The following is a 13,600-nucleotide window of genomic DNA, read 5'->3' as shown; positions in this document are numbered from 1 at the left end:
TGCATTTAATAATCATCGGTTTAAAACAATGAAACTTCTTTAAAATAGATTTCAGAGAAGATAAATTAAAATGACATATAAACACAACAGATACGAGGGGGGTTTGGGTAGATCCTGAATAACTTGGTGATGTTCCTTATAGAGTGAACCATTCAGAAATGAGGAAGTCAGTCTTAAAAAAACTACATCTCTTTATTGCAGAGTTTATACTTGCTTGAAAAATACAAAATGTAGCATCGATGATAAACTTGAAGCATGTTGAAGGGTAAGCAGAGGAAAGGTCCTTTCAGAAAGAGGGCAGCAGTGCAGTATTCCCATGTCCCTCCCCGAATGAAGGACTTTTTTAAAATAAGAATTTCATTACAGGTTGAGTTAGACAAAATTACGAAAACATTCTCTGATACATTCATTCCTAGAGGTCTAAAAACTGAGTAGCCTGTAAAATGGTAGGGATGGCATGCATTAGTTCACATTCAGTCTCTACTTACAGCTTCACTAGAATTATAGTAACAGTATGAAGACAAATCCCTGCTTAAAGGGATAGTTTGACAAAGTACAATCAGACATTGTAACATATTTATGGGCAGAGAAAGAACAAAATGTATATTTTGAAATTGAATAGGTCAGTTATTGTTCGGTTTGTAGCTGAAATCAAATTTAATGATTCAGTCTTCTCAGTAATTTGCAAAGATTATTGGCATGAATGGTTAACTATTGAAATGCTTCAGAAAAGCTATGTAGCTATTACTAAAAATTTGAAGTTTAAATAAACATGAATATTAGGACCTTTTTTCCCCCAGATACAAATGCTCAAGATAATTTGATCTAATAAGTTAAACCAAGTTGAGATTTATGGAGTTAACTCACCAGTAAGAAGAACACATTTTAATAAAAGTAAATATTTTTTTAAAACTATATTAGTTTTTGATGTTAAATTTGTTATAAAAGTATCTCAAAACATCATTACAACAGAGTGATAAATAATATACAAATGATCTCTTAAAATACCATGAATAGGGAGCCAGCTTCCCTAAAAATGTATTCTGTTAATGTCAATATCTTGTTTTCTTAGAATGGTTTTGTAAAACCTGATAAATATTCTCAGCAATATTTCTAATAAACATCTACTATCGCTATTAAACTTTAATACATAGTAAACATAACAGCTTTAAATGAATGTGACAAATACTATAGTGTTTCCAATTATTTTTTTGCCATACTAAAACAGAAGGCACTTTTGATCCTAATTGCAGCATCTACCATTTTCCAGGAATTGTGGTCCCACATTCATACCACTGGACATAATTGATTTGGGTGTGGCCACCTATTTCTCCAAATTGGACAGGTTCCTGACGAACTGCTCTGAAATAGCCTAAGGAGGAAAATAATTTTATTTTAATAGCTGCTGTATTTTTGCCCTCACCACTCACAGATTGAAGGGTGGCAGTGAATGGCTGAATGTTACTCTAGGTGAAGCGAAGTATTTTAGAAAATGGAGAGCAACAGAGAGCCTGGGTGGTAATGGCTGACTAAACACGAGGGGCACCTGAAACTCCTCTGAACCGTGCCTTCCCACGGTGGGGTGAGCTGGTTGGTAACGGCTGAGAGACTCCTGAAAGGGGGCAGGCGTCGGAGGGCTTTGTGTTTTGAGTGTGATTGGGCACGTTCAGTATAGTCTCTGCACAGTCCGGACTAGTCGTGTGGTCTATGAAGACCTGATCGAGTAAAGGTGCCGTTTACTGCAATGTTAGGAAGCAAAAAAGGGCAGTTCTAAGAACGTTAAATTTCTAAAAATTAAACAGGTGAAATCTTCAAGGACTCTACACTAAATGATTAAAATTTTTGCTGCAAATGTAAAATGTTTTGGCGGTATACACAATTTACAGTATGTTTTATATCCAATGTTTCAGCATCCTGTTAATGGGCTCGCAGATAAAAACACCAGCCACAGTAAAAGAGGACTTAAATGCCATTGAACAAAATGCTGCTGAAAAGACTAGTCAGAATAATGCAGAAACCTCTTAGTGATTGCTGAGTAATACCGACATTTAATATACTCTCTCCTGCCCTGTGTGGCTAAGGATTAAATTTTCAATCTTATAAATCCTCAAGGAGCAGCTTAGTGCTAGTATGTCTTCAGCAAGTTACAGTGGTTATTTAATACTCACCAGAATTGTTCGATTTTAATTATATTTATGTGGCAAATAAGGGAATAAAAAAATGCCTGTGTGCTCTGTATAACTATAAGGTAATATAGAGGTGATTTAAGGTTGGGAAAACACTACTGTTTTTGCAAACTGAAGTGTTGTCTTGAAGTAGAATGTCTATAGCTGTCCGTGTGTAATGTCCCTTACTCTAAAGGAATAGAGTCTTAGGGACTGGGAGGAAAGTTGAGAAACTTCTATTAAGGTCTTAACATGAAAGTCTTTTTTTCTAGTCAGATAATTAGAGCAGTAGTACTGTAGAATTATTTTTAAAGTGATTGCTGTCCTCAGCTTGAATTCTCTTTGTGTTAATTTGTAAAATCCTCTTGCTTAGGAGGAGGCTCAGAAAACATACCTTCTTTGGTGGGTAACTGGTCAGAACTGAGTTGCTGTCCTGTGCGTCCATCTAAAAACGAGTCCACAAACTGGCAGTGGTCTTCTCCATGGCCTCTCTGATCGCCTATGTTATAAAATTTTCCTAAGGAACAAGAAATTAAAAGGATCATGAAGTGTTACCTATTCAAATTTCTTCAGATAGAGCCTTTTCTGTTTTTGTACTTTACCCCCCCTTCACCCTAGTTCAAGCCACCAGTGTCCCTTGACTGAACTATGGAAGTCTTCAGCTGCTACCACCATTGCTTTTACTCCTTCCCTCACACCTTCCCTCTCCCCCGCCCCCGTGCATTTTAAAATGCAGCTCAGATAATGTTACTCTTCATAAATGTCTCCTGCAGTCTCCTGTTGTATTCAAAAGAAAACCCCAAATCTTTACGTGGTGTCAGAGCTCCACCTGAGTCTCTGCCTGCCTGCCTGCCCTTCCCCTTCTACGCCTCAGCCACGCCAGTGCTGCTGGCGAGGCACATTCCGGCAGAGGCCTTTGCCTTGCTCTCCCCTCTACCTCTAGTGCTTCATCCCTAGATTTTTTGCTGGGGTGTTTCCTCCTCATAGTTTTCTTCTTAGCACACATGTTAGCTTTTCAGAGAGGCCATTCTAACTAAAGAAGCTTCCACTTGCCCATTGTCTCTCACCGTTTCTAATTTTTCTTCAAAGCACTACATGCAGTTTTTATTTACATATTTGTGGTCTGTCTCTCCTAAATTATAAACCGTAAGAAAGCAGAATATGTTTTGTGTACTGCTTTGTCCTTAGTACCTAGAAAACCTCTGAACGAAGCAGCTATTTGTTGAATGACTGGCCAGATGTCTACCTTTCCATGCTGGGGCCAGCCTTGTTTAAAATGTTTACTGTATGAATACAAAAGAGAAGATAACAGTGCCACTGCGTCTGGAGCAAGGCGTTACCACTCTTGCGGTCACGTGTTTTGATCTTGTCTCTGGGAGGTTTAAATCTTAAATATGCCCTATTCCTTCCATGATGATTGTTACATACACACATTTTATTATCAGTAGCCTCTCCGTCCCTGGTGGCTGTAACAAAACTGAGCTTCAGTGTGGCAAGTGCTGTTACATTCAGGTTTGCCTTGATGATTTTGTTTCATATTGCGTTTTCATTATTTACATTCTAGTAGCATGCCTCAAATCCCAGGCTAAGCATTCCGGCAACGTCTTGCTCGAAAGGAAGAGCCGTGTTTATATCACACCTCAGTCTCTGGAGCCATCCACAGAAGAGGCCAAGTTACAGAACGCTGTGAAGCATTCCCTGAAGGCTCGAAACAGCCAGTAGCCTTGCTTACCTGTGAGGGAGTCACTCAGATAAATCTTGTATCGGAGAGAGTTGCACAGCTGCACTCCTACAAACTTTTTATACCATGTCCGTTTGACATACTGTTTGCCCTTACATTCTGAGTAAGAGTCCGAGTTAAAGGGTCTTTCAGTCCAGATGGCATCTCTTCCTGCTGCATAAGGAAAACACAAGCTCTGAGTTTAGTATTCAATTTTGGGTATTGAAGAGCTGTCCTCAATTGTTTTTTAAAAAGCTGTTGGCAAAGTTCATTGTCAACATGCTGATACCTGGTTTTCTCCAATGCTAAATACTGGAGCCAAAATAACAGTTTAAACATAGAAACTCCCACTTAAGTTCCTGTCAATAGTGAGATAAGCAGTATGTTTAGGTTTCAGAGAATCTGTGCAGGACTCGATGTAGATAGCATCCCCTTAGAGCAAATTTAGATTTTTGGGTTTTGTTTGTTTTTTTGTGGGGTTTTTCGGTAGCATGGTATATAATTTAAACAGATGCTTTAATGTGACTTGTTATTAAAAGTGAGAATGAGGATGTTATATCTTGACTTATTGAACAGAAATTTTGAGCTGCCCTGGTGCATGAATGAATGAGTTTCAAATTGTCCAACTTGTTCTCCATACATTGTAGGTACTCAAGGTTAGGGAATGCTCACTTCCCACCTGGCTGATACTCTAAGACTAAATGGACTAAAATGAAATCAAGACCAAAATTCTGCCATGCCTGTGTAATTGAATCAGTTTAGAAAAGCATGTCGTTGTGTTCACACCAAGACAGTACTTACCAGAAACTGGCTCGCTCACTCTTGGGTCCGCTGAAGAGAAAGAGCAAACAGAGAGTCAGATGTGACATCAGGTAAGTAAGCGCCAGGGTGCCCGTGGCGTAGTGAAGAAGAGGGATGCTTACGGTTAAGTCTGACTTGGAAAGTGGTACACTCTTGCTAAAGACTGAATTTGAAAGTGTGTTTTGCTTTAGAATTATTTTCTGTTGAACAGTCTCCTGCCAGGTACTCAGCTGTATCTTTTGGAATCTTTATTGCTCTTCAAGCTCTCACTGCATTTTAAAGCTTCCTCTTTTAGATTCAGACAGAAACTATTGATGGTAAAATCACCAAAATGCCATGAAGTGCATTTGGTGTAAAAATGACAAATAATATTGAGTACGGATATATCTTTTAAAGGAATTGGAGTGTACGAGGTCAGAAAATTTCACAGCTGCTTATCAAAAAAACTATCAAATGAATTCCCTTTCTGGATGTACCGTGTCTGATATTTCGATTCTAGGCGTTTACTCTAAGCATACATAGGAGCATTCATTCACTAGTTTTTTGCGTATACTATGCTTTTATCTTTTAAACTGATAATGCCTTTTTTTTTTTTTTTACATCAAAATAAATGAGAAAACATATGCAGTGTTTCCTTTAGGCTACCTTTATCAGTTTGCTTTTTCAAAATTCAAGAAGCACTTTATACACTGTTTGTTTAGCTGGGTTTCAAAGAAGCCCCTTAGGCAAAATGCTGTGGCGCTGTCCATCCTTGCTGGGAATTACTGTTGATGGGATTACCTGACTCGGTACTGAATGCCACGGTGTTGCTGGCTGGGCCTTCTCCAAGTGGGTTTTTGGGTTTCACCTGGAATTCATAGCTGTGTAGGAGAGAAATTTTTTTAAGAAATTGTAATATATTCTTCAGGGGTACTAAGCAACCTTCCTTTGTTATACTGAAATCCTTCCTGATTCTATTTAGAAACCTTGAGGACAGTGAGTACACATATATTTGAGAAGCAGCCTGGGGAAATAAACTCTTTACTTTCCAAACACCTTGTCTAATATTTTGTACAAGGATTAAGTTAATAAAAAAGATTGGAGTCTTTAAAAAGACAGTTCACTAGTAGAAACAACTAGGCAGGCAGCTTGGGACTAAATGTAACCCTACATATTTTTTCCTGTTAATCTTTTATAGATAATTTTTTGAGATACTTTCATTAACCAGAACCATGATTTCAATAAAACCCAGTAAAAATCTTAAAAAAAAAAAAAAGAACTAGGCAAGTTGGTAAGGAACATATAGGAAAGAGGTATGTGGTGGACCCAGGCTAATGCCAGCAACGAGGAGTCTCTCTATCCTTCAAATGTCTTAGCTACTTAGCTACTTGATGGAAAGGTTGCCTTTTATTTCTTCTTATGCCAGCCCTGGGGATGGCCTCAGACTTAGCCCATGTTTTTCCTTGTGGGGCTTGAACTACATATGTCAGAAACACATGACAGAGTGGCATTTGGGAAAGTTTGTTTAAATGCAGAGTTCTTGCTTCATCTTGGCTACTGAATCAATTTTTTGAGGGGGTCTAGTTCCTGAGGTGAATCCTATACCCACTGGCATTTGAGAACTACTAGACTAAGCTATGGGAACAGGTGACGTGAAAGTATTTCTTTGCAAGGACTTCCTGGTTCTATCTCCTGGAACTCTGGTGTTCGTGGGTCTCAGGAAGCCGTATCTCCAGAATAGGGAAATGGTAGTATCACCATGAAGAGTATGGGCACAAGAACTGACTTTCCCTGTACAAATCAGATTCATATATACTAGGCCTTGACTTTTTACATTAAAAAACAAAACACAAAATAAACCTAGATCCCTTGGCGTTCTAAGTATGTTTGATTCTAAGAATTATGCGTTAACTTGCTATGCAGTATTTGACACACTTCATTCATAGACTACTTAGAGCAAATCCTTTTAAGAAATTCAAGCAGTAAAGCTGTTTGCCATTTGCCTGAAACTAAGAGTTCTTTTCAATGGCAGACTTAGCAGGAAAATAATTTTGAGTGTAAAACCAACTTGAGTCAGCCGATAGTATTGCGTCTCAAATTTGTAGAAGGCTGTTGGGAGATAATTCCCATTTTTGAGAAGTTTGTAATTGAATAAGAATGCAGAACACATAAAAGATGGAAATACGTTTTATAAATGAGTGAAAAACAGAGGGATGACAGCTCTATTTGGTACAGAGGGTACTGAGTGGAGCAGTAAGGGAACTTTCCGGAGCTCCAGGAAATCAGATTCTTGATTACTGAGGCATTGCATTACAAGACAGCTAGAATCTATAAGACGACAGATTCTAGCACTACAACGAAGGTAACCACTTTCTGAGTGCTATATATCAGACACATTAATTGTACATACATAAAGTAACGTAACACACAAACACTACAAGATCAGTATGACCCATTTTTCAGTTAAGAACAATGAGACTTAATCATTGTACTATTACTGTCTGCTTTTACAAGCTGTGCAATAAGGATTAAAGCTTACAGGGTTTTTAGTGAGAGACCACACATGAAAGCATTTGGTAAACTTAACTGATACAAGGTGCCATTATCATTTGCAATAAGAGAATGCTGATATAAAAGCATCCATGTCACTCATTTAAATAAATTGCATGTACATAAGCTGTTTGGGCATGGGATAATGTCTAAAGATTAAATTCTTGCCCAGAGGCCTGAGGACCTTGCACGTGCGTGTGCACACAGACACACACACACACACACACACACACACACACACACACACACCCTATTATGGTGAATGGAAACTGGAAAAAAGAAATTACAAGCATCTGGACCTTGATTTAAGTGGGCAATGCATTCCACATTCCAAGCCATTGCCAAAAACCTTGTGCTTTGGCCAAGTCTGATTGCTGGAATCATCTCCATGTCTTTTTATTACACAGTTATTTACACTTCAGCTCCATTTGTAGCATGGCTACAGATGTTCATAAGCTACTTTTCCTGTTTCTTGCCAACACTTTATGATATTTGACAAGTTTTGAAGAAATCACTTAAAACTAAGTTGAATTAACAGTAGGGAAACTAAAAGGCATATATTTTGGGGTGATTAAACCCTATACAAAGAAAATATTCGAAGTGGCAAAATCTTTCTCAGCACATTCATGAGATTTATAACACTCAAGGTCTAACAGTAATTTCTCAGAAAATGCTGATTTCACATAGGGAATAAGAATAGGATGCTATTAAAAATTTTCAAAAAAGACATTTTGAAAATAGAATAAAACATTAGAAGTTTTGGCAGATCAAGTTTAAATGTTACAAATACTAGGACAAAAACTCAGATGAAAAATGAGCAAAAATAAGGAAATCTGATTGTTCTAGGGAATATAACACTTAACTAGTAGATTCCAGAAGAGAGAGGAGAGGAGAGGAAAGGGTGCATAATTATCCTAGAAAGTAATTTCTCAGAGCTGAAAGACATGGGTTTCCAGATTTAAAAGGTCTATATGCTCAGCAAAAATTAAAAAAAAAAAAAAAAAAAAAAAAGACTAACCAAAGCAGACAAATTGAAAAATTTTAGAGCACTGGGATAAAGACAAGATCGTAAAAGTTTCTGAGAAGAAAATAGGTCCCATTCAAAGGATCCAGACTCAGAATTTCTAACATTTGACTTTTTAGCACTGGAAGTTAGAAAACAGTGGAACAGGGGCATCTGGGTGGCTCAGTCAGTTAAGCATCCAACTCTTGATTTCAGCTCAGGTCATGATCTCAGGGCGGTGAGACTGAGCCTCACGTGAGGCTCTACACTCCGTGTGGAGTTTGCTTGTCCTTCTCCCTCTCCTCCTTCCCCCTGGCTTTTCCCTATCTCTAAAATAAATAAAATACTTAACAAGACAAAACAGAACAATGCCTTCAAAAGTCTTCATTTTATTCTAAAATCTGTGTCCACCTAAACAAGAGTATCAGTAAAACAAGAATATTTCTGGACAAGAATTCAAAAATATTATCTTCCATAATAATCTATTCTAAAGATGTATTTCTCAAGGAATGCCACAAAGGAAAGGAGCAAAAGGAGACACGATATGGCAGATAGGGGAGTTCACATAGAAGCAAAAGATGGTGGTGAGGGATTCTAGGAGATACTGCCATGAACACATGGAACAGGGAAATGGTGTATTTTGCCTTTTTTGAGAAATGGTCTAGAAATATGGATTTAACAGAAGAAATAGTGAAAATAGTTGAAAATGGAGGAGAGTTGACTAAGGTGGTGAAATAGGAAGCTCCTGAGTGCCTCCCCTCCCACAGGCACATCATATATACAGCTGCACATGGAGCAGTGTGCTCTGAAAGATCCAGAAACTAGCCATGCAGCTCATACACGTTGGGCAAATGAAAGAACACCCACATTGACACGGGTAGGAAAGCCTTAGACACACTCTTGCCATAAACTCTGCTCCTGGCACAGTGTCCTATAATCGGGAGCAAAGCCCCAACTCCCAGCTTCTCCATGAGGAGCAAATGGTTTGGACCTCACATCTAGTACCCCAACTTTTAAGACTCCCACATGAGGGATGAGGCCCATAAACACCTAGTTCTAAAAGTCAATAGAGCTTCCATTCATAAGTCCCACAGGACGGTAGCCAAGAAGCAGTTCTTAACCATCTAAACCCCCAGGGCTCAGCACAGACAGAACAGGCAAAACCTCCTGTATACCAGTCTTCCCCGAAAGAGGTTTATTTGCAGACTTTAAAAGCTGCTATCTGATGAACATAGGGGAAGGGAAGGAAAAATAAGATAAAAACAGACAGGGAGGCAAACCATAAGAGACTTTTAACTATAGGGAACAAACTTACTGGAGGGAAGGTGGGTGGGAGGATGGGGTAATTGGGTGATGGGTATTAAAGAGGGCACTTGATGGAATGAGCATTGGGTGTAATATGCAACTGATGAATCACTAAATTCTACTCCTGAAACTAATAATACACTTTATATTAACTAAATTGAATTTAAATAAAATTTTTTAGGGCACCTGGGTGGCTCAGTTGGTTAAGCATCTGCTTTCAGCTCAGGTAATGATCCCAGAGTCCCAGGATCGAATTCCACATCAGGCTTCCCACTCAGCAGGGTTATAACTGTAATCCGCCCTTCACCCTACTTGTCCTCTCTCACTCACTCTCTCCCAAATACTAAAAACTTTTTTTTTTTTTTTAGCTGCTATCTGAGGGTGAGGTTTCTACCTATACCACATATGTACTGTCTGGCTACAGTCTTCACCAGAGACTGGGAAACTGGTGGACGCCTTCCTCATCCCTTCCCTCTAGCCTGCTGCAACAGTAAAACTAAGTCACCAGTATCTCCCTGGAAGGAGTGTACAAATGTCTGGCACCCCAGCTTTTGTGGCTGCTGTTCAAGGGATGTCCCCAGTTGCCTGGTGAACCAATGGGGCTTGCATTCTTGAGTCCCATAATACTGTAGCACACAGAGCATTTTTAACAGGTACAGAAGCACTCCTACTGGCTATATCCTGGGCCTAGCACAAAGAGAGCAGGCAAAAATGCCCATCTTTCAGTGTCTCTCTGAAGGGGGATTAAATACATAGTATCCCAGCTGCTATCTGAGGGTCCAGTTGATAATTAGCCTGCATCCAGGTGCTGATTGCAATTCACACCTTTGGGACAACGATGGGTTTTGGAGTGCCTGCAGCTATGGGGAGCCACTAACAACAAAGCAGGTGGCTTGGACAACCTCAGTGGTTTGAGGGACAACCAGGAACTTGGGCCGGGCTGATTCAAGAGATTCATTTGCTACACAAGACCATTCTATCAAGACTGGGTGAGGTGGCTATTTTATCTCATGTGCAGAAATGAATAAAGAATTAAGGAAATTGAAGAAACAGAGGAATATGTTCCAAACAAAACAAGGAAAATCTACAGAAACAGATCTCAATGATATAGGTAGTGATTTACCAGAGAGTTCAAAGTAATAGTTACAAAGATGCTTACCAAGGTCAAGAGACAAATGAATGAACAAAGCTAGAATTTCAACAAAGAGAGACTACTTAAAAAGTCATCAAACAGAAATCACTTAGCCAAAGAACACAATAACTGAACTGAAAAATTCATTAGAGGAGTTCAACAGCAGACTAGATGAAGTGGACCAAAGGATCAGCAAACTTGAAGACAGGGCAGAGGAATTCATCTAATCAGAGGAGCCAAAAGATAAAAGGATGAAAATGAGTGAATTTGCTAAGAGACATATGGGACACCATCAAGCAGACCAAGATATGCATTATAGTGGTCCCAGAAGGAGGAGAGAGAAACGGGGAGAAAGCTTATGTAAAGAAATACTAGCTAAAAACTTCCTTAACCTGGGGAAAGAAACAGACATCAGATCCAGGAAGTCCAGAGAGTTCCATATAGGAGAATCTAAAGATATCCACACTGAGACACATTATAATTAAACTGTCAAAAGTTCAAGACAAGGAGAGAACCCAAAAGAAGCAAGAGAAAAGCATCTGTTTCATAAAAGGAATTTCCATAGTAGTATCAGCAGATTTTTCAGCAGAAACATTCACGCCAGAAGATAGTGGACCTGACATATTCAACATGCTAAAGTTAAACAAATAAAGAAAAAACTACCCAGCAAAATTGTCCTTCAGAATTGAAGGAGAGATGAAGAGTTTCCCAAACAAAAGCTGAGAATTCATCACCACTACACTGGCCTTATAAGAAATGTTAAAGAGAGTTCTGGCTGAAAATAAAGGATGTCAATTAGTTACAAGAAAACATATAAAAGTATAAAACTCACTGGTAAAGATACATAGTTATATACAGAATATTCTAATGTAATCATGGTGGGGCAAATCACTTATAACTCTAATGTGAAGTTTAAAAGAGGAAGCTATTAAAAATAACTATGCTGCAACAATTTGTTAATGATTATAACAATGTAAAAAAAGTAAATTTTGTTATCAAATACAACATGGAGAGGAAAGTATAAAAGTGTAGAGCTTTTACATGTGTTTGAAGTTGTTATTAGCTTAAAATACACTGACATAAATGGTTTGTGTAAGCCTCATGGTAACAAAAACAATAGCCTCTAAGTTGGTAGAGACACTTTGGAAAACAGTGTGGAGGTCCCTTAAAAAGTTAAAAATTGAGCTACCCTGTGATCCAGCAAATGCACTACTGGGTATTTACCTCAAAGATACAGACGTAGTGAAGAGAAGGGCCATATGCACCCCAATGTTCATAGCAGCATTGTCCACAATAGCTAAATCGTGGAAGGAACCGAGATGCCCTTCAACAGATGACTGGATTAAGAAGCTGTGGTCCATATATACAATGGAATAGTACTCAGCCATCAGAAAGAATGATTACCCAACATTTGCAGCAACATGGACAGGACTGGAGGAGATTATGCTAAGTGAAATAAGTCAAGCAGAGAAAGACAATTATCATATGGTTTCACTCATTTATGGAACATAAGAAATAGCAAGAAGATTGGTAGGAGAAGGAAGGGAAGAATGAAGGGGGGGTATAAACAGAAGGGGGAATGAACCATGAGAGACTGTGGACTCTGGGAAACAAACTGAGGGCTTCAGAGGGGAGGGAGGTGGGGGATTGGGATAGGCCGGTGGTAGGTATTAAGGAGGGCACGTGTTGCATGGTGCACTGGGTGTTATACACAAATAATGAATTATGGAACATTGCATCAAAAACTGGGCATGTACTGTATGGTGACTAACATAACAAAATAAAAATTATTAAAAAACAAACTTTCACCTCTTTGGTTAAATTAAAAAAAAAAAACAACCCCCACAATAGCCTATATAGTAGATACACAGAAGATAAAGAGAAACCAATCAAAGCAAACCTCTATAGAAAATCATCAAATCGCAAGAGAACAAAAGAGGAAATAAAGGAACAAAAGAATTACAAAAAAAACCAGAAAACAATGAAAAAATAGCCACAGTAAGTCCAAACCTACCAATAATTACTTTTAATGTAAATAGATGAAATTCTCCAATTCAAACACAGAGAGCAGCTTCATGGGCAAAAAACAAGAACCAAGTAAATGCTGCTTATAAGAGACTCACTTCAGCTTTAAGGACACACACAGACTGAAAGTGAAGATATACCATTCAGATGGAAAGCAAAGGAAGCAGGGGTACCATTCAGACAGAAAATCATAATGAAACATTGGACTTATACGACACCTTGGACTGGAAAGGTCTAACAGACATTTACAGAACATTCCATATGAATACATATTCTCAAGCACACATGTAAGATTCTTCAGGATGGATATTTTAGGCCACAAAAAAAGACTTGAAAAAACTAAAGAAAACAAATCAAGCATTTTTTTCTAGCCCTAATGGTAAACTAGAAATCAATTACATGAAGAAAACTGGAAAATTCACAAATATGTGGAGTTTAAACAACATGCTCCTGAACAACCAATGGGTCTAAGAAGAAATCAAAAGAGTAATCAAACAAACTGAGGGCTTCAGAGGGGAGGAGGTGGGGGAATGGGATAGGCTGGTGATGGGTAGTAAGGAGGGCACGTATTGCATGGTGCGCTGGGTGTTATACGCAACTAATGAATCATCGAACTTTACATCAAAAACCAGGGATGTACTGTATGGTGACTAACATAATAAAAAATATTATAAAAAAAAATCTTGAGACAAAAGAAAATGGAAATACAACATGAGATGCAGCAAAAGCAATTAGAAAAGGGAAATACATAACGATGAATGCCTACATTAAAAAGATATAAGATAAACAACCTAACTTTACAGCTCAAAGAACTACAAAAAAGAACAAACTAAGCCCAAAGTTGGTAGAAGAAAGGAAATAACAAAGCTCAGAATAGAAATAAATGAAATAGAGACCAGAGAAACAATAGAAAAGATCAA

At 38.4% G+C, this 13,600-nt stretch overlaps 1 protein-coding gene across 40 annotated transcripts in view; it reads right to left on the bottom strand.

Annotated features, from left to right (window-relative positions):
- Positions 1 to 173: 173 nt before the first annotated feature.
- ABI3BP (ABI family member 3 binding protein) overlaps positions 174 to 13,600 on the bottom strand; it is a 232,874-nt gene continuing 219,447 nt past the window's right edge. For all 40 annotated transcript variants that reach the window (XM_087861659.1, XM_087861660.1, XM_087861662.1 and 37 more), the window contains 5 exons: positions 5,467 to 5,546; positions 4,687 to 4,716; positions 3,898 to 4,059; positions 2,560 to 2,682; positions 174 to 1,372 (listed from right to left, as the gene is read on the bottom strand). In XM_087861659.1, the coding sequence (XP_087717785.1) occupies positions 1,257 to 1,372; positions 2,560 to 2,682; positions 3,898 to 4,059; positions 4,687 to 4,716; positions 5,467 to 5,546 (511 nt within the window). In that variant the 3' untranslated portion in view covers positions 174 to 1,256. The remainder of the gene's footprint in view (positions 1,373 to 2,559; positions 2,683 to 3,897; positions 4,060 to 4,686; positions 4,717 to 5,466; positions 5,547 to 13,600) is intronic.

The sequence above is a fragment of the Ursus americanus genome, chromosome 4 (genome assembly GCF_024610735.1).
Source record: "Ursus americanus isolate L20-20 chromosome 4, mUrsAme1.1.p, whole genome shotgun sequence".
Lineage (NCBI taxonomy): Eukaryota > Metazoa > Chordata > Mammalia > Carnivora > Ursidae > Ursus > Ursus americanus.
Note: the sequence above shows the minus strand (reverse complement) of the source record. Positions and strands in the feature narration are given on the sequence as shown.